This window comes from Labrus mixtus, chromosome 11 (genome assembly GCF_963584025.1).
Source record: "Labrus mixtus chromosome 11, fLabMix1.1, whole genome shotgun sequence".
Classification (NCBI taxonomy): Eukaryota; Metazoa; Chordata; class Actinopteri; order Labriformes; family Labridae; genus Labrus; species Labrus mixtus.
Genome location: NC_083622.1, coordinates 2,897,634 through 2,918,676, shown reverse-complemented (window position 1 = coordinate 2,918,676; position 21,043 = coordinate 2,897,634). Strand labels below are relative to the sequence as shown.

General features: G+C 41.8%; 2 protein-coding genes and 1 long non-coding RNA gene across 5 annotated transcripts in view; 1 reads left to right on the top strand and 2 right to left on the bottom strand.

Moving 5' to 3' along the window:
• Positions 1–632, bottom strand: part of LOC132983361 (uncharacterized) — a 72,594-nt gene extending 71,962 nt beyond the window's left edge. Inside the window, exon 1 of the long non-coding RNA XR_009674834.1 lies at positions 452–632. This is a non-coding gene — a long non-coding RNA (uncharacterized LOC132983361). The remainder of the gene's footprint in view (positions 1–451) is intronic.
• Positions 633–2,498: 1,866 nt separating this feature from the next.
• Positions 2,499–16,061, bottom strand: cnot10 (CCR4-NOT transcription complex, subunit 10). 3 transcript variants are annotated; one of them, XM_061049590.1, is made up of 19 exons: positions 15,906–16,061; positions 11,551–11,687; positions 11,267–11,428; positions 11,021–11,171; positions 10,767–10,903; positions 10,584–10,664; positions 10,426–10,509; positions 8,778–8,895; positions 8,512–8,661; positions 8,174–8,376; positions 7,874–7,995; positions 6,786–6,965; positions 6,602–6,682; positions 6,394–6,507; positions 6,169–6,299; positions 5,471–5,503; positions 4,824–4,951; positions 3,974–4,049; positions 2,499–3,779 (listed from the first exon to the last, which is right to left on the bottom strand). In XM_061049590.1, the coding sequence occupies exons 1-19, from the start codon at positions 15,919–15,921 to the stop codon at positions 3,619–3,621; spliced, it is 2,265 nt and encodes a 754-aa protein (XP_060905573.1). In that variant the 5' UTR covers positions 15,922–16,061; the 3' UTR covers positions 2,499–3,618. The 3 variants fall into 3 exon arrangements, with proteins under 3 accessions (XP_060905573.1, XP_060905574.1, XP_060905575.1); XM_061049591.1 differs by having other exon boundaries at positions 4,824–4,948; XM_061049592.1 differs by having other exon boundaries at positions 11,551–11,642.
• Positions 16,062–17,974: 1,913 nt separating this feature from the next.
• On the top strand, positions 17,975–20,910 carry calhm6 (calcium homeostasis modulator family member 6). The gene is made up of 2 exons (XM_061049606.1): positions 17,975–18,567; positions 20,294–20,910. Exons 1-2 carry the CDS (start codon positions 18,019–18,021, stop codon positions 20,732–20,734), a joined length of 990 nt encoding a protein of 329 aa, XP_060905589.1. The 5' UTR covers positions 17,975–18,018; the 3' UTR covers positions 20,735–20,910.
• The last annotated feature ends 133 nt before the right edge of the window (positions 20,911–21,043 follow it).

The window sequence follows — 21,043 nt, the reverse complement described above, 5'->3', positions numbered from 1 at the left end:
GCCAGTGAGATGCAAGCTTGAGCTGTGCTCCCTAGGCAAAGATCAATTGGCCCTCCAACCAACAATCAGCAGGGCAACGAGAGTGAGTGCTGTAAGATGGGACCCCTTAATGGAGGTTTCCTACCGTCATTGCAAAATTTGCACATTTTTTGGCTGCTTCTTTGGGGCCCCCTACTGGCCTGGGGGCCCCAAGCAGTTGCCTGCCTTCCCTGTTACATATGCAGACGCCATTGGTCCAGAAGCGGACCTCGGCTCATGCTTTGAGTGTGGGCTCGTGAACGCATGGGGTAGAGAGCGAGCAGGGAGACAGGGAGGCGTCTGATTGGTTCATCAGATTGTTACCTCGTTGCAGACATTGGTCAAAGTTTTTACAGGCTTACAAACTGCTACAGATGATGGATTTTCTTTGTTTCTTTTTCAGAGAACACGAGTTATTAATCTCTGTCAGGACCTAAAGACAATTTCAACCAACATCTTAAAAAGTGTATCTGGAGAAAATTAACCAACCCCGCCTTTAAGATGAAAGAGTACATTGGCAACGTTTTGGTTTGTAACATTGCTAATGTTTTTGTGTAATTCAGACAGCTTGCAGGAGTTTGCCTGCAATTATTTTTGGTAACTAAAAACAAGAAATTAACTAATATCAGGGGGCCTCAGGCTTCTATTTTTGTCGCTGATAGTTTTATATTTGCTAGAATTATAAAAAAAAAAGTTTTAAAAATCTGGTATGATGGCAGCCGGTAATGATCACCACACCATCCTGCCAACACAGCTCTCCTCTGTGTTTGTTATTCTGTGTTAAACCCGTCAACAAGCTTCTGCTGAACACTTCATGTAGAAGATGATGCAAGTCTTTTTAACACAGCCTCACGGTCCTAAAATTTGCACTTAGCTGCTCGTTGGCAACTCGTTGATGAAAATAAATTAAATAACTTTAATGAGCAGTCGGCTGTGAAGCCAGCACCTGTTCTCTTCCTCTCCTGGAAGACGTTCACACTGTTCGGTTCACTCAGATGTTCTCTCAGTAAGACTGAAACATGAGCACTTGAGGACCCCCATTGTCTGACCTGCACACAGCTGACCAATCACTGTGTGAGGTGGGCGGGACTTCAGATTGTTACAGAGCGTTATAGAAATGTCAGATGTAGAGATAAGAATTGCGTTTCAGACCGTTAATGATCCGACAAGCACTTTGTTTGAAGCACGATGTTGACCTTGACTTATCAACTATTTATACTGTAGCAGGGCCGGCTCTTGGCTTAGGCCATGTAGGAGGTCGCCTAGAGCGCCACATGCTGGAGGGGCGCCACAGAAGGCACCAAAATGGCTGGAGCCGGCCCTGTAGCCTACTGTAGTTATATTAAACATTCATGTGAATATAACTGAGATGATTGTAATCTGAACTGTGTGGAGACAATCAAAGCACACCCACAAAGACTCTGAATAATGTTACATGTTTGATCCAGCACCAGGACTGGCCTGAGTGATCCAGGATGTGGACTAACCTGTGATGATGGTTTTCTTCTCTGCACAAGTTTGAGACACGTCATCGTCCCTGTTGCAGCAGCTCTGTATACGTTGTCGTTGGTTACGGTGTGCAGTTCACACTCAACCATGCGCTGTGACGTAGTGTGTTTTGTTACTTACGTTGTGTCATTGACTGAGATGTGAGGTTCATCCAAACGAGTAAGAGTCCAAATTTATGTTGCAGAAATGACGTTTGACCAATCAGTGAACGCAGTGTTTGTTCCAGTGTTTTCCTCTCTTGACTAATCATCTTTGAACAGCTGAAAATAACTTCTGTTTATGTACACTAATCCACAAACAGCAATAAAATATTGTTAAATATGACGAGGAATCATGATAAATAAAGCATACACCCTTAATCTACAGCTACTGTATAATAACAGTGACATCTAGTGGTGAAATCTTCAACTACACCACAAGGTAATGTGACGATTCTCTATTATTGGACGGATGAAATTATCTCTGCTTGAAGAAAACGAAAGCAGAAGCAAAGACAAAAGTCATCATTCATATTTAAGGGGTTTCATCTATCACAGAGAAGACAGTGTTGACGCTCAACAGCCGCTGAAACCCTCTGCCGCCCCTCATCCTCCGAGGTTTCCCACCTCTCCAAACAATGATATTTCTATGGAGGATTTCACACCTAGTACACGCTAGGTGTGATATTTAAATTGTAACTTCTGCAGCTGGTGAAACATCTCAAATGTGAGTCGATCGTAAACTCCGTCATGAATTAGGAATCACATTCAAACTTGTCTATGTGTGAATCGACGCAGAGCTGCTGTACCTCAGTACCGGGTCAGTACAGTGTTACATGTGAGGAGATGGAGATTTGTCGGTATTAGAACTCTCCTCCTCAAAATTAAAACATTTTATTTCAGACTGATTACGATCACATCTCTTAACATGTGTGAGAGAGTGAGTCTCAATAACTTCCTGTTGGAACATTTCAATCAAAGAGGACAAAGCAATGATTTCCCATATCAGTAATTTAATTTAAATTGTAATCAAAACTGATAAAAGAAAATAATCTTGTCATATTGTCAGGGATGCAAAGATGATTTTTATGATGAAGCCACAGACTGTATAAGAAGATAAACAACACAACGTCTCCCTTTAAGTGAAGCCAAAACATTTGGAGCTCCACCCACTGACTGGCTGTAGTATAGGGTCATAAGCCCCTCCTCCTCCTCCTCACCGACAGATGAGTCATAAACAAAATAAAATTTGAATACACAGACTACATTTTTTTTCCAAACGTAACAAACACTAACACAAGAGGAACTTAACTTTAGTAAAGTGTGACGGCCAACTTCCATCAGATGTGTAGTCTTTTCAAAATAAAACACTCCGTTTGGACAGTTCTGAACTTTATGTCTTTGTGTGTTTGTGTTTTAAATAGTTTTATACCACATCGTATTAACCTGCCCTGTCGCGAGTGAATGTGTAAAATTACCACGGGAATTCCTGTCTCTGGTGAAAGTTCTGGGAGAGTGTCCGCTTCACACCATCAGGAGACTCTGTTCTGCTCTGCACTGAACCCACCTGAGGGATCTTTTGACATTTTATCAGGAAGTTAAAACGTTTGTTTTGGTTGCAGGAAGGGACGGGACATCAACACTGTGACTCAGCACCCGTTTGGGGTATTTTGGCTTCATCTTTGTGCAACAGGGAGAAGGTGGAGACAGGTCGTCCATCTTTATGTACAGTCAGCCGATGAATGGATAAACTTTTAGTGTATGAAATGTAAAAAGAAAAATAAACGGCTCCTCAGTTTTTCCCAGAGTCCAGAGGGGGAGGTCTTCAGATTGCTTCTTGTGTCAAACACACAGTCAAGAGTCAACGTGTTTCATACAGTAAATAAAATTTATTTTCATACAGACGTCACACCTCAAGTCAGAGGAAATAAAAAGTCAGCGGCTCTCAGTCCATGACGCCGCCGCGGCTCGTCAGTCAGCGGCCAATCAGCATTTCATACGACTGCCGACTCTGAGGGAAGCAGCTTCATAAATATCACTCCTGGGGGGGCAGGTGTGTGTGTGTGAGGGAGAGGGGGGCAGGGGGGTCAGAGGGGGGGGCGGTTTTAGAGGTTTATTTGCGTTGCACCTGTGTGAAGGAGGAGGGCAGCTGGATGGGCTGGACGGTCTGAAGTGGCTGCACCGGTTTCTTCCTGGAGTCTGGAGAGACCCTTTGAACCGCTGAGGGCAGCAGTTGGTTCCTCTTTATGATCTGCAGAGCCAGCTGGGTGTTTCCTGAGGGGGGGGAGGGGATACAGAAAAGGAGGAGGGTTACACTCACATACATAAAGCTCCCTGTAGTGGAACAGTATTTGCCGTCCCACATAGACTGCAAAGCGTCCAGCTTGACCCCAGCCGAGGGTCGATTACAAAGGGAAATAACAGCATCAAAATTCAGTGATAATAACTTATATTATACTGTTTCTGACCGTTCTGTAGCTCTAGGTAGACTCCCAGCAGGATGGCTTCAGGTGGAATCTCTTTAGTGTTCACCATCGATGCAGCCTGATGGAGACGAGATAAACAACAAGGTGAAGATTCAAACTACACAGAGAAATCTTTTTACAAAGGTTGAGAAAGAACTGAGGCTGATTGTCAAACAAAGTTTTTTTTTTTAAAGAGGACATATCATCCCCCTCCTCAACCTTTTCAAACAGTCCCCCTGTGGTCTAAATGAAACATCTGTGCTGTGCTTTGGTCAAAATATAACATGAATCAAGCACCAGAGGAGGTTTGTGACCCTGTATAAACCAGCTCTCTCAGAACGCTCCGTTTTGGTGTGTGTGTCTCTTTAAATGTAATGAGCCCCGCCCCCTGAGTTTTTCCCAGTAGACATCACTCCTCTGTAGCGAGAATACAAATGGCGTTCTAGGAAGGGGGTGGAGTCCATTGGGTGGCGATACCAGGGGAGGGGAGGGGATTAAATTTGAAACGGAGCATTTTTCTCTGTGTTGTAAGACTTATGCAGACCACAAACAAAGGACTGGATGGGTTTACTTCACATGTTGTGGATCAGTAGACACTCAGGTTATCAAAATAAATGTTCAAAAACACTGTCAAGGTGGATTTTTCATAACATGTCCCCTTTAAAGCATCCACTGCCTGCACAAATCGCACAACACTTGCATGCACCTTTCCCCCCCCCCCCGATGGTAATCTATCTACAATGAGAGCAAAAAGCTACAACTGCACACGTTATATGGGCCCAGCTATAGACAAGACAGGCTAGCTTGTTGCACTGGTTCACATGTAGTCGTGGTTAGCCGTTTCCATGGTTACCTGATGTAGGCACTTGCGGGCCTTTTCATACTCGCTCCTCAGACAGTAGGCGCTGCCCAGGTTGAAGAGCATCATGGCCCGGGCTGACGTCACACTGCTGGGGTAACACAGAGGGGTCTGCTTCCCTGCTGCACACACACACACATAAACATTAGGGAGATTATTACGGCAATTTATATCCATTATCCTGTTTTAGCATGCTGCTGTTAGCGGTTATCAATTGTCTTAGTACATAAAGTCGTCCTACACAAAAAACTCTCAAGTCAAATTTACACTTTCCTCTCTCACTTTCTAAATATTATTTAAACTAAAGCTGTGAACTTTCACAATCCTGCACAGGTCTTTCATTCCAATAACATATTGTTGTCATGTTGTTCATTCATATAACATTTTGGATTTATTTTCTATTCTACAACAGCAGAATCTGGTTTCATTTCTTTTTATTTCTCTTACAGATTTTAATGTCAGGCCCCTGTGTTTCTGAATGTATTAAAATTCATCTGATTCTGATTCTTCTTCTGAGTTTTCCTTCTTTTAACTTTTTGTCATGTTTTGACTGAGATGCATCAGGGTATTTTGATCTCCTGTTCGTTCTTGTAACTATGAATATTAATGGTTTTAAGCATTAAGGTGAGAACTGGACTCACGGGACTCGACGGCCTCGTCTCCTTTGTCCGACCCTGCAGAAAAAAAGAACATACAATCATTAATGGAACAGGACTAGCAGCCTGACTTTGTAGAGACTGGGGATGGGTAGGATTACTTGACTTCTCGTTAAAAAGGTAAAAGCTCTCGCAGCTGCACACACGTTGTTCTAGGCTACAATAGTTCAACTAAGTTAGCTGTACATGTGAGGGAAAGTGATGTCCATAGGAACTTAGACAAAACAATTAATACAACGTGAAACTTCAGATATGTGGCATTAAGTTAGCATACTATAGAAATACGAGTTTGGTGCTTAACCACATGCACTTAAAGCACAAGGAGAAAGCGGAGGAGACTGACAACAGGATTTTGCTAATCCTGTTAGCATACGTCAATATGATAATCCCAGAGCAGAGAAGATTGGCCTGCTAGCAACAAACATGGTGACTTGAGATTTTCTCCCATTAAGTTTTTGTGAAGGAGAAGGCTTTCACGAGCTAAAGGCATTTGTCAAGTCGGAATTCAAGCGATCACCACTGAGAACAACAGCTACAAGACTGGAAGCTCGAGGATAGCGCAGCTGAATTTGAGGGTTTTTTTTGCAGGAAAATTTGCGATTGATCATTCATGAGTTACAGTAATGAATATTTAAATGACTGAAAATGCCAATCACTAATAGAGACGTGTGAATCGTGCAGACCTTGGTCCTGCTCGCTGGCCAGGACCCCCATCGACACATCGCTGACGTTTTCTGGGTTCAGGTGGGAGATGGCATCAGAGATCCTGTCCAATGAGATGAGGGCTTCAGCGGCGTACAGGTGACCCAGGAACCTGAACACAGAGAGCAGAGCGGTGAGTGTGACACATACAGAACAAGGAGGGGGGGGGCGTGTTCAGGTGAGCGGCAGCAAAATCCACGACTCACTTCAGAGACCCGGACACCTTCGTCTGATGGAGCAGCTTCTCGGCGTGGTTCAGAGCCATCAGGTTGTCTCCGAGCGCTAACGCGACGTAGGTGCTACAGGCCAGGATGGAGCACCTGCGTGTCAGACGGTGACATCACTGATTAGCTCACGGGGACTCTGGAGTGTACAGGTGTGTTTAAATAAAAGAGTGAGGAGGCGTGTCCTTACCGTAGGTTCTCGACCTCCTGTTTCCTGAGAGGAGACGACGGAGCTGCAGACAGAAACTTGTCTGTCTCTTGACCTTTTCCACTGTAACACACACACATTAAATAATATATAAAGTAAACACACACTGGGACTTACTCAACATTCATATTGTGTGTATTCTTTTGTGTGTGTGTGTGTGTCTTACCTGCAGGCGTCGCTGTTCTCACTGCCGCTCTCCGTGCTCCCTGATTGGCTGGAGTTCTTGGAGCCGTTCTCTGTCTTGGCGTCCTGCGTCTGATGTTCGGGCAGCAGCAGCAGAGCGTTCCTCAGACAGATCGCTGCAAACTCCATACTGGCTACGGGGATGGCTGCTGACTGACCCTCACTGTGAACACACACACACACACACAAACACACACACACACAGGTCAATAACACATGAATTACTTTTAATACCTTTATTTCAAAAAGAGAAAGAGGGCTGCATCTTATATACCAATGAATGCTACTAGTATACCAGTATAATGTGGAGACATGAACCACATGTGGAGCCACCACCATCACCCATGTGACCTGACGCGGATTACTTCCCGGACACAGACCAGGCTGGGGACGCCACTTTTGTCAGCTTTTCTACCTCAACAGGTCATAACCAAGCATTTAAGTGGCATACAGTTAAAACCTCACGCAGTGCTGGTTTGATAGAAAATAATTCTGACCATCAGAGGAGGGTGTCATCATTTTCAGCAAATTGGTTTCAGGCTGTTGGTCCCTACTTCACAACTACCAATGTTACTGTAGGCCGAGAGCTGAACTACTGTACCGATAGCTTGCTGGATTGTAAACGCCACATGGTGAAAACAGATGGTGCAAGATAAACCGACGAAGCTGCACAGAAACTTCACGTTGTGGACTTTGCTGAACTCAATGGAAATCGTCTTGCAGAGAGACAGTTTGAATGACCGGTTGATCTCTATTTTACTGTTGACATCTTCTGCCCAGAGACAACGGATGGAAGTTAGCTAGTTAGCTAAATCTGGTACAAAGCATCTTTTTTCTTCTCTGGATCTTCAAGTAAAAAGAGATATTCTCTGAAAAAGTGAAATACATACAGAAATGTTTTGAGATGTAACTGCTGATGTGTTAAGCTAGGCAAATTTATACCCCACCAGTACAAATTAAAAATAAAGAATTCCTTTCTCTATTTTCAAAACATTTCATATCTGCTGCCCTCTGCTGGACAAGAAAAGGTTCAGTATGAATGATTAGTGTAGCAGCAGGATGGACTCAGACCTGTAGATGGTGTTCTGAGTCGTTTGGGATGCCAGGACGATCTTGCGATGGTAGCCCTGCCCGACGATGGACTGAACGATTCCTTTTTTGCACGGTAACCCTTTACTCTCCTGCTCGGAGCCCTGAAACACAAAAGAGGACAAGAGGAAAGGTCAGGGGGTTCTGCACCATCATACAATGGATGGTAAAACGAACACACACAAAAGGCTAACCGTTGTCATATTTCTTGTCCCAGAAAAAAATTATTAAAACAAACAGAAAAAGGAAACTGTTTAAAAAAAATGAGGTTTTAAGTCTTACCCCCTTGTTGGCAGAGATGCAGCACTCTGCGAGCCGCAGCCACAGTCGAGGATTGGAGTGATAAACCTGCACGGCCTCCATCAGACACTCGAACGCTGCTAGAGGCCGGCCGATGTGCAGCAACTGGATGCCGCAGTTATACAGCAGCTCGTAGCGTTTGTTAGCTAGCAGCGCACACATTGGGATACCTGTGAACTTCTTGGCTGTTCATGAAAAGCAGAAGAAGAAGAAGAGGGGAGTGGTTACTATTACATCACATGACCTCAGAGCTTGTGAAGACGAGTGATCCGCTCATGCTGAGGCTGCAGACAAAGCAGCAGCAGGTTGCTGTGACCTACATTGCCCGTTGCCTCCGTCTCCCAGCTGTGCACAGGTGTGGTCGTTCTCTTGCAGCGCCTTCTTGAAGTAGAAAATGCCCAGGTTGTGTTTCCCCATCGCAAAGTGAATGCAGCCCAGATTGTTCCAGAACATACATCGAACACATTCACCTGAAAGAGACATTATATGAACATTATTTCTGTGACTTTATGATCTCAGGTACATTTTGCAGCTTCATTAAACAAAGCAATGACTCATCAACAGGAGGAAACATCGGTATCCTCACCTGTCTTTATGGGTCCTGGATGCTCTGCGATGTTGGAGCTGTTCAGCAGCTTCACTGCTTTACGGTAATTTCCTCTCAGGTACTCAAAGTTACTCTTGAGGAAGAGCGAGGGGGCAGACTGGAGGAGAAGGAGACACGGGTCAGAGAGAGAGAGAGAGAGAACCGGGACAGGACACACACTGATGAAACCAAAACCTCAACTTAACCACAGCTCTCAGAGGAAATCTGCCTGCTATGAACAGATTGCACTGTGATTTATTTACAATACACAGGCTGAACGGCTGCTTTGAGAATGGAGTTTGGATAGACCATTTCTGATGCAACTTCAGGAAATCAGAAGAAAATAAGTTCTGAAGAGTTTTGTGAGTCAGGGATGCATTAATGACCTGTAACATCTACAAACCAATCATGTGTGCTCCTTAAAGGTCCCATATTCTGCTTTTTCTGATTTTATATGCTCTTCAGTGTGTTTTCCAAGTGTCCTGTGCATGTTTAGTCACATCTATGTGCGAAAATTTAAAGTCTGTGTAAACGCGGCTTCTCCTACGTCCTCCTGTTAGCTGTAGCATTAGCTGCATGTAACGCTCGGTTCTAGCCCCCCTCGATAAAAAATTGTCAGTGTGACGTCTTTTCAGTGTGATATCACTGATCTAAGCCCGTTGGCTCGTTGTGGCAAGCCCTGCAGCTCATGTTGCACGCCCATTAACTTCTGTAGCACGCCCACGATATGCCGTAGCCTGCAGTAGCACAGTAGTGCTAAGGTGCTAATGTTTTTCGCTCCCCTCGGAGCCAGAGTGGCTGAGCGACTGACCAATTACGGCAGAGCCGACAGGCCGACCAATCAGATCAGACTTGGCACATGTGGGGACTCTGAACGTGGGCACTTCAGAGCCTTAGAGAGAGAGTCAGAAGCGAGCCGGTGCGTGGAGCGGCAGTACATGAAAACAGACACTTTTTTATAACTTTATCTATTGTGAACATACTTCAGTAGGTACATAGATTAAATATATGAACCCCAAAAAGGGCACAATATGACCTCTTTAAGTCTGAAATAATAATTTCCCTTGCATAAAAAATACTGCAAACTACTCAAGATTTGTCGGGGTGAGCATCATGTGTGAGCATGAACAGCTGGATTTTTCACTCCGACTTTAATTTTATTTTTCATGCCTACGTTTTGTACATTTTCCAGCGTAAAGTCAGGGTGATCTCAGGTGAAAATGCAGCAGGAAATGTTCAGGAAAGTTCACCACAAGGGAGCTAAAGGGGGTGATGACGTTTTGCATCTGCAACCAGTGCATGACCTTAGGCTGTTTGCACACGTCAGGTACAATATCCGTGCACGTTATGAGACAGCTTTCTCTTTTTTTTTGGTTCACAAGTACATTCTTCTCTGCTCTTTTTTGATATTGTTGATATGTTGACCTTCTCTGACTTGGGTTACTTGTCCAACACTTGCACGCTGTCTCCCACTGTGCGGTTCATGTGTGAACAAGCAACCAGGAAGATTTCAGGGGCAGACTGCCTGACATTTTTTTAGACATTTTCAGGAGTGCATGTGTGAAAACGGCTCCTGTTGCTTTTTAGTGACACCATGTGAATGAATAGTGTTTGACAGCCTTGTTGAATTATTAACAGTAATACTTACATTCCCTGCTGTGTTCATGACTGATTTGATCTCCCTCTTGCAGGCTTTGGAGGATTTCATCTGAATGTAGGCTCTCACTTTGTACTGCAGAGGAGACAGCAGTCAGTCAGACAGTTACAGGGGAGACAAACAGAGGAAGGTTTTTTTTAAAAACTCACCTGATGCATCTTTGATTTGGCTGCCTCGATCATGGCTGTGAACTCTGCTTTCTGATTGGCTCCATCTTTGTTTGAATTGTTCTGCAGACACAAACTGGGCTTAGTAAAACGGTACACGGAGTGCTTTTAAGTCTGCTGTGTGAAAATAAAAAACGAGGTAAAAGTGAAGGGTAGCGTTTGTACCTCTCCTTTGCCGTTCTTGCTGCTCCCCTGTACGGACAGTTTGTCGAGCACTGCCAGCAGGTGGAGCGCTTTCTCCGGCTGGAAGGTGAGCAGGTACAGATCCACGAGCAGGAAGCACACCGCCTGAGCAAACTTCTCTGCTGGGACAAATAACATGATGACTGTGCGCCAAAACTCAAAGTGTGAAAGTGTCATGTTTGAAATGTTCAAAACATTTTCTAGAGAACAAGTCTGAACTAAGAAGTGGGACATACCAAATGGTTCCAGGAACTGGTAGAGCCTCTCCCCTATGGAGATGGCCTCAGAGTACTGTCTCATGTGAAAGTGGATGATGGCCTGGTTGTAGTACAGCAGACTGTTCTCCACGTCGTCCAGCCCGTCCACGTCCTCTGCCGACGTGTGAACCTGAGGGACGATCAGTTAGTGATGACATCATCATGGAGGGGTGCAGAGCTCTGATTTAAAACAAACTGTACATGAATAATAAGAGCAGCAGGTACCTGGTTCTTCATGGCCAGCAGAGTCTGTTTCAGAGTCCCTGTGGTGGTCTGACCGCTCTTATAGAACTCCACCACGGCTCTGTTCAGGGCGATCTTGTAGTCCTCTTTGTTCAGCTCCTGCAGGGCTTCCAGCTGTTTCAGAGACTCTTCGTACTTCCCCGCCTGAGAGAGGGAAACATGAGCACACTGAGAACGTGCAACAAATCACAAGAAGATGAAGAGGGACGATTCAGAAGCAGAGAAACAGACTGATATTTTTTCCAGTTTGTCAGGAGAGGATTTACCGAGAACGAGTCGTAGGCGCTCGCTGCCACTTCTTTCTCCTGATCCGTCACGCCCGGAGATGATGAGCTGTCGTGCTTCGACTCATTTTGTTCTGATTTTGAATGAAAAAGAGAGGACATCTTCGGCCGTGAATCAACTAGTCAAATAAAAGAAAAACAATCACCAATAGTTTTAATAATCCGTCAATTGTTTTCATTTCAAAGCACATATTTCAAACACTTGCTGGTTTATTCTGCACACATTTGAAGAGTCACTGCTTTTCTTTGTCATGGTTAGATTAACCGACGAGTCTTTGGGATCTAAAATGTTGTTTGGCCTAAAAGAAGCTTTTCGATAAAGACGTCAATTTGGCTTCAAATTGTCATGACAGTTTTCAAAAAAACTTTCTGACAACGTGTAGACCAAGTTCTTACTGATTTACTGTAAAATAAAAATACAAAGTTGGTTGCAGCCCTACTAACATCTGAATCTGGAACCAGACACCAAGGTCAGATCTGTGAACTTTAGGTGTCAGGCTCCCACTGTAGACTCGTCTCAGCTGACAGGATCAACCGTTCTGTTCAGAGATATTTGATTTTTTGAGTAACTGTTTCCCTCCAGTCACTTTGATCCAATCAGATCTGAAGTTCCATATTTAGTGAGACAACCTGCAGCTGACTGGTCACTGGGTTTTGGAACAACTCTCTTTAAACTGTAGAGACCGCTGTGCAATCAGAAGTCTGTCAGAGACTCAAACAGCCTGTTGATAATCCCTCCTCAAGAAAGAGTCACAGATCTTCCTGTTCTGATGTTTGGACTGAGGCTGTAAAAATGTGCAAAACTTTGATACCAAGTGTTTGAAAGCCATACAATCTATCATATCGACGATTGATAAGTTTTGAATAGTACTGATGCTTTAAAAAAAACACACATCTATTTCATTAAATGCGTGGGCATTTAAGGATTAATTAATCCATCAGAAATTGAGAGCATACTTCAGCACATTCAGACAGTGTAAAGAGGTTTGTTTTGCAATTATTTATAATGGGAAACAAAATGTACAATGTTGGTTGCCCAGGACTATTTATGTTGCAGTGGTATTAAAACAAACATCAATACAGGAAAATACTGAGAAACTTCTGGTACTGTGACAACGCTAGTTTGGCCTTAAAAAGTGAACCTGCTGCAAACGTTTTTTGAAGCTTTAGACACCGACTCCTGTCAATGACTGCAGCAGATAACGAGTTACACTATTAACCACGGTTTAAAACATCACGGTTAATTAAGTGTAAAGGCCACGCTACATCAGGTGTTTCTGTTCTTACACTGAAAAAAGGGGCAGGCGCGTTTTTTTTGGTGCAAAATCAAAGTGACACCAGCTTAATGTGCCAAGGCAGTGTGACATTAGTTTGATATTACAGAGAGACAGCAAGGCTTTGTAAACAAAGAATAAACCAGTGAATCAAAACAACAGTGCTCACATGAATAGCTTCTGACTGGTTTATTGTTTGATCATGCTGCCTTTGCTCTACGGTTCTATTTATTTATTCTCCCATTATTGTTTTCTCTGTTTATCGCTTTTCTCCCTATCTTAATTGTTTTCCTTTCTAAAGCCTCCTGTGGACAGGTGTTGAGAACTAGCATGCTTGCTAAAACACTTAAACAATGCATCTGGTTCGTCCAATGTATGTGTGATGTTCACGCCAAATAAAGTCTATTATTATAAGTCAGCTATTCAAAACAACTGACCCACGGTCTGCAAAAACCTCCTGGAAAAAATAAATCTGCACATCACACATCGCAGGAGTCTAAAATAAACGCAATAAAAAATGAATTATAGTGTTTAAAGAAGAAAATATTTCTCACTCAGCATGTGTACATTTGACCTGCTGGAAGGAGACACAGGTAGTGGTCATGCTTCACAACATTTGCATGCTGTCAGATGAAGCTCAAGCTTTCAGCTACTCTCTCAACATTGGTGCCAATTTAGTAGTTACAAGAATTACTTTCAGGATTTATCTGGCTTCAGGACGGACATGTTGCAGACACAAGTATTGTGCAAAACATTGCAGCAGTTCGGCACAGAAACTGAGTTATAACAGGCACACTTTTATATTTGTTAACTTACAGCACTTCATTTCTTTATTGAAATATTAAACAATTTAAAAGGTGCACTGTGTCGATTTGGAAGTGACATTTTAAAGTTGGAGAAGTGAAACATTTCTATGCTTTATTTTCTGAACTAAATACATAAATTTTATTCAAAGATAAAAATGGGTCCCTGGGACACTCGAGCTAAAAAGCTACCAGGAGAGTTACGGTTTCACCATAACTTCTCACGTGCATTTTATCTTCAAATAGGGTTACAGGGACTACATTTTCCTCTGAGGACAGTTTTTCGAGATTCAAGATTTTTATTTGCCACATGCTCATACAGATGTGCAGTGAAATGTAAAGACTGCTCCGCAAGGCCATGCGATAACACTCAAATTGCTAATACACATATATACAGTAAAATAGAATATAATGTAAATTTAAAAAAATAAAATATTTGAATATACAAAATATAGAATAATGTAAACGTTTGTGTATAGAGTTATGAACATAAACCACAGAATCTGTACACTTTTCCAACTTTCACATTTCCCTACCAAAACTCCATAGTGCACTTTTAAGCAATTCTTCTGGCTTGATATTTTTTTACTGTTCAAATTGCAAAAGGTTATATATCATCAAAAGAAAAGATACCGTAATTTTAAATCAATATCACAATAATTTATTATTTTGCCCTGTATTATTTCACCACGGTGTTATTTATGTTTCAGGAGGCAGCAATAAATTACACATTAATATTATTAATATTTTGTGATCATTTTATTTCTCAGACTATAATAAAACCATCAAAACGCTCTGATGGTTGCGTCCCTGCGTCCTGCCTCCTGATTGGCTGCATGCATGTGTTTTTGATGCAGTGGTAACCCAGACCCAAAAAAAAAAAAACGGGTCCCTGGGACACTGTTTGGAGCTAAAAAGCTACCAGGAGAACTACGGTTTCACTGTTGCGGGCCCATCACCGTAACTCCCCACGTGCATTTTATCTTCAAACAGTGTTACAGGGACCACATGTTCCTCTGAGGACAGTTTGTGTATAGAGTTATGAACATAATAACTAATAACTAACCTCTGGACTAATAACTCTGAAGCTATCTATTCAAAAGTACACTCAGTTTACTGCACAAGTTTACTTTTTCTTTACATTGTATTTACCATTTTGTTTTGTACATTTTGCACAATTTAGAATTTATTACTGTAAATATTATTTATCTTATTTTATCTTATGTTACCTTATTTTGGTTGTATTGCACCGCGGGACGGCGACAAACGCAATTTCGATTCCACTGTATGTCTGACATATTTTGAAATTGACAATAAAGTTGACTTTGACAAAACACAGAATCTGTACACTTCTCCAACTTTCACATTTCTCTACCAAAACTCCATAGTGCACATTTAAGCAATTCTTCTGGCTTGATATTTTTTTATTGTTCAAATTGCAGAAGGTTATATATCATCAAAAGTCATTTTAAATCAATATCACAATATATTACTGTTTATTATTTCACCACGGTGTTATTTATGTTTCAGGAGGAATGTGCAATAAATTACACATTAATATTTTATAAGAAGGTCCACATTAATTCCAAATTAATACATAATAATTGTGATTATTTCTCAGACTATAATAAAACCATCAAAACGCTCTGATGGTCGCGTCCCTGCGTCCTGCCTCCTGATTGGCTGGTTGGCTGCACGCATGTGTTTTTGATGCAGTGGTAACCTCAGTGTTTCAGGTAGCTGACAGTTGAAACTCATTCAAAAAAAACACATGATAGTTTAAAACCTTTAAACCTGCAGAAGAAGAAATCCACTGAAACATCTCAAATCTATAAAAACATATTAAACTGTTGATGTTTGTTAACGTTTTCCACGCAGAATCGCGGGGAATAACACGTTTTAAATGTATCACGGGTTATTTTAAAAGCAGGATGAAGAAGTTAACAGCACCAGTCTTAAGTTATGATCGCGTAATTTGTGTTTAGTTTTCCAATAAATGCGTCATTTGTGAATGAAGCGTGTCCTCAGACAACATGCAGCCCGGCTATGCTAACGCAGACTCTGTCGGGATGTTAGTGAAGCTACAGAGCAGAGAACCAGCTCCCGCTCCTCTGACTGAAGCAAAGGAGGGTTCTCTTCAAAGAACAGACACCTGTAATTAATCTGATAGTCTGCATAACAAAGTGCTTCTCATCAAGGAGTCAACGCTAGCTTCAGTTTGACCACTGCTAACTCAACTAGCGTTAGCCGACACACTCACCTGTGTTTTCTGCCATTTCTGGAGCCTTTTCAAGGACAGCGGGGAATCTCGGGGATTCTGTTCAGTATTTGAGTGGATTAAAGTACTAATTTTTCTGCGGAAGAAACTTTAAAAATGATACTGAGCGTGTAATCTCTGTGTTTCACACAGAAGATAGCTAGCAGAAATCTGTCTGGTCCGCTCTAAACAGATTCTTCTTCGCTGGATCGTAACTGAGTGCAACCAACGAGTTAAAGCGCCACACCGCCCCCAGCTGGTTAGAATAAGTAACGCACAAAATGTAGCCTACGTGGTAACAGTACAGCGGTACAGTCTATGGTTAAACGGAGCATCAGGTTTATTCCACATTTCCAATTTCAATGTTGTGTGGATAATTCATACGTGTATTTTTTTTTTAGGTTCCAAATAATAAAAGACGAATCATATTATTTACTTATTTATATTTATTTATTTATTATTATTATTTATTTATTATTAATTATTTACTTATTTATATTTATTATTTACTTATTTATAAATATTTATTTATTATTTATTATTATTATTTATTATTCATTATTTATTATTTATTATTTATTATTTATTATTTATATTTAGAACTTATTTATATTTTCATCTCATTGTACAGTGTTCCCCTTGTTATTTTTTTTGGAATATATCTTTGCTTTAATACAGTATATAGCTTCTGTACAGTTTATTTTAAATCACTTAGCTGTTACTACAACTTATTTATTTTTACTTTTACTTTTTTTGTACTTTTCAACTCTTTTTTTCTTACAATGCTATTCTATTTTATATATAATTTTAACTTTTTTTGTAGAAGCTGACTCAGGGAGAAACGCACAAGAATTCCAATGTACCTGTACTGTCCTGTACCTGTGCAAATGGCAATAAACATCTATTATATTCTATTCCATTCTATTTAAGATCTTAGATATAGATCAGAGGTTCTCAACTGGTGGGTCAGGACCATTTTAAGGTCGCCAAGGTGTGTCTGGAAAATAATTGGGTCAAAATATATCTTTAAACTTTTAAAAATAAACGTGTTTGTTTTGTTCTGTCTCATGTTATGTGCCATCTGAGGTCTAAACGACAAACTTCTTTTCATAAAATAAATCTGATTGGTTAAAAAATAGCCTATATAGCTGAAATTTGGGTTGCAAAATGTCACAGGAGATGATGGTTCATCCTTCAACTAGACCATTTGAAACCCACTGATATAGGGGTATAAGATATTCTGCTTCCCGTTACTGAAGCATCTTATTGTGTTGCACTTTTTATGAGGTTATAGGGAAATTATAAAGCAGAGACTCGAGGTCCAGAAGTCCATACAAGCCCGCCTGTAACGGTTTAATATTAACTCTGTGCAGTGACAATCTCATATTTATATCCTACAGTTGTAGCTACACGTTACTGAATCACAAATGTAATCACCCTGTTTATGACAAGTTACAGGAAGAAACTTTTAGCTTACTTTCACTTTCAAAATGTGTGGATTCATAATATGAGATAATTGTTAGTGCTTTTTTTAGGCTTGTTTTTCTATTTTTCGGCACATAAAACAACACACAGGTCAAGGTTACGAAAGTAAGATAAACTTTTATCTGTAAGTGAATGTTTATTTGAATTATTTTATTTCAGTTAAATTTCATTAGGCCTACTATTAGGCTATTATCACAACACCACCAATTAGTCAAATATTAATATTATTTCTTAAATTTGATTCAATTTCATTTATTTTATAAATTTTAACTCACTGCACTGTAACTTTTAACTCTTTTTACAGTTTTACTTTATTTATTTCAATTAATTTCATTTGAATTGTTTTTATTTGAACATATGTTCAGATTTAATAATTCCAGTGATTTTTGTTTTTTTTTAAATGTTCTATTTTAATGTTTCTTTTCTTTCCTCTGTCATGATGCGTTTGATGTCCTGTGTGAAGCACTTTGAATTGCCTTGTTGTTGAAATGTGCGACATAAATAAACTTGCCTTATTATTTGAAGTGAATTGAGGTGAGTGTATGATCGATGACGAGTCAACAAAGTCAAAGTCTATCATAGTGGAAGTGAAAGTGAGACCGTTAAAAACAGTGAGACAATAAGCGCGGTGATGGACAAGTTTAAGACTGTTCTGAACATCGCAAACCAGCAGACCAACCTCGGGATCGGGATGGTGGCTCTGCTCACGGCCGGGGGGGAGCAGATCTTCTCCTCGGTGGTGTTCAAGTGTCCCTGCAGCCAGGAGCTGAACTTTGTGTACGGGATCGTGTTCCTGCTGGTGCCCGCGCTGGCCCTGCTGCTGCTCGGGTACATCATCAGTAAGAAGACGTGGAAGCTGCTGACGGGTCTGTGCTGCCGGCGCAAGGAGCGGTCGTGCGGCTGGAGGAAGCTGTTCGCGACCGGGACCATCCTGTTCCAGATCAGCACCACCGCGCTGGTGGCCCCGTCCTCCTGGATCGCCGTGGCTCTGCTGAACGGGAACTACTTTGAGTGCGCGATGACCGGGGTGAACGCCTCCAAAGCGCGCCTGTGCGCAGGGAAACCGTCCGCGGAGCAGTGTCAGAAGGAGCTGTTCAGGTTCCCCTGCGGGAGGGCGATCAGCGGGGTCCCGGACGCGGACAAGGATGATGTGCTGCTCACCCTCAGGGCTCAGTCTCAGGTCAGTGCTCCCTAAATACACCGAAACTTCCCTCTTACAACAAGTACACCTGATCACAGCAAGACAATGATTTATTGTAAAATAGATACCCGAAGTTGTGAATCATCCCCCAAAATAAAACGGAGGCAAGTGCCAAGTGAGACCTGAATCAATAAAAGAACTCAATGAAGTCTATTCAGGGTTATTGCACAATTTAAAAAAAGGAAGATGAAGTATAGTTGAATAACTCCTGTAAGTCCTGTGATATTCACCACAGTAAAAACGAACAAGTTTACACATCAGTGAAAGTGATTTTAGAAATAGATACAAAAATAGTGTACTTTAAAAATAAAACCATGTCACTAAGTGAAATGAAAAATGATATGAATGTGTAAAAATACTTCAAATGTAAGTTTAGGTGTCTGATCTTTACTCATAAAGATGAACACACCTGTGTGTTTATTTATTAAGCTTATATGTCCTCTCAGTACTAAAAGTCTAAACATGGACTTTTGTATTCTGCTTCAAGCCTTTCTTACAATAAACATGTAGCCTATATAGCATCATTTTTTTTTTGCTGTTATTTTCTTTTCGTGTTACCACGGTTTGATAGGCCTGCTTGTGTGTGTGTATGTGTGGCTGTGTGCAAAGTTGTATGCCTTAACCACCTCCAGGGACAGTGGGAGTCCCCTCTGACACCCTTATTTTGAGGGGTCACGTGCTAAAACACTTTGGGAACCCCTGATCTGACCTTTCATTTCTCCACTATGAATTATTAAGAAATTGCTTATTCACAATCTGTACATAACAGAACTGACATTAACAAATCATTCTGAAGGTAACGTGAAGATTCAAGTCCTCTTTGAGTTGAAACTAGATACTCACGTTTAAAAGTGTCTGACTCGGCTGCTTCAGAGTCTGTTTGAAGTGGTGCGCAACAAATCTTAGGGCACAAAGGATGCACTGGATGGCTCGCTCGTTGGGCAGGAAAAGAAGGTCGTGTTTGTCGTCCTCTGAAATGGGACAGCCTTCACCGTGCCAATGTGACTGAATTGGTCTTCAAATGTGCCCTTTAAAGGGATACAAGCCCCCAATTGAGACCCAGCCAGAGACAACATGAAACCATGTTTGCTTCAACTAGAAATAATTTTACCTAAAATGCATCTGGACTGGAAATTCAAGGTCTTCTTCTTTGAGTATGACCCGACTGATACGGAGCATCAGTGTTTGTTAGCTGGAAGAAAACATTTCTGAAGAACATCTTTTTTATTTGAATAAGCTGAAGTGACACCTAGCAGACTGCTAGCAGCCCCCACCTGTCAATCAAAGAGTCCATACACCCATATACGCCTACTTTCAACAGGTGAGTTGTATAAAAACTCACCGGTACAGTGGACGTGTAAAAGAGAAAGTTCTAGGACCAAAACTGTTTTTTTGTACGAGGCTGAAAACATGTTTATTCCTGCTGTAGAGTTGAACATTTTAACATGGGGCTCTATGGGGAGTGACTCACTTCTGGAGACAGCCTCTAGTGGACACTCAATGAACTGCAGTTTTTGGTTCTTCAGTGTTAACTTTGGGTTTTGCTGCTTGCACAGGACATCCTCAGCACTGACACAGTTATCATACAAACCTGAATAAAACATTTTGATCTGCTGCTAATTAATGGTTGAAAATAAGCGGCATTTTAAATATCGAGTGTTTAAACCGATGAAAACCCTCTTCTGTGTGTTTCTGTTGTCCACAGATTATGGGTTGGCTTCTTATCGCCTCCATCATGTTGTCCAACCTGCTGCTCGGCTGCATGGCTCGCTGCGCCTCCCCCATCAGCTACCTGCAGCTCAAGTTCTGGAGGATGTACGCTCAGGAGGAGAGTTGCATGATCGATTCTTTCTCGGCCAAACACGCCAAGGAGCTCGCTGAGAGGAACCTGAAGAGCTTCTTCAACCGCACGCCGCCTGAAGACATCCAAACCCCCTCCAATAAGGACTGGGAGAAGATCTCCTCCCTGTACAAGTTCAGCAACAAAGACCACTACTACAGCACCTTGCACCGCTACGTGGAGAGAAAGCCGGAGGTCGACGACTCGCTGATGAGGATGGCTTCAATGAAGTCGGTTGACTCGGACCATGGCGGTATCAACCCTCCTGTTCTGGGTTTTGTAGATGAAGGTCAGATAGGGGTGTGAGGAGGTGTGAGGAGATGTTCCACCTGGGGTCTGAGTCCCCCTGGAGTAGATCTCAGGGTGAGGCTTTGTCTACTCTGAGGTTTATCCAGACCCAATCTGATGGGATTTTATTAATGAAATTAGTTCAGTTGATTTTCATTTTTTATAGCAACTCACTTTCTTTTCATTGCATCCTGGGGGGGGGGGGGGGGGGGGGGGGGCGCCCTTTTCTTAGATACAAACAAGCGGGAGACCAAGGGAAAAAAAGAACCATTGGTCTGGTCTGTAAATAAAAAAAACTTAAAATTCACACAGAAATACTTGAAAAAG

Bases quoted from the DNA above. Each gene is read 5' to 3' on its own strand.
- cnot10 (XM_061049590.1), bottom strand. The intron at 10,904-11,020 runs GTATGTCCCACT...TTGTCCCAGCAG, and splicing joins CCAGTTCCTGGAACCATTTG to AGAAGTTTGCTCAGGCGGTG. The intron at 8,662-8,777 runs GTGAGGATACCG...TGTCTCTTTCAG, and splicing joins TCCAGGACCCATAAAGACAG to GTGAATGTGTTCGATGTATG.
- calhm6 (XM_061049606.1), top strand. From the start codon at position 18,019: ATGGACAAGTTTAAGACTGTTCTGAACATCGCAAACCAGCAGACCAAC. The intron at 18,568-20,293 runs GTCAGTGCTCCC...TGTTGTCCACAG, and splicing joins CCCTCAGGGCTCAGTCTCAG to ATTATGGGTTGGCTTCTTAT.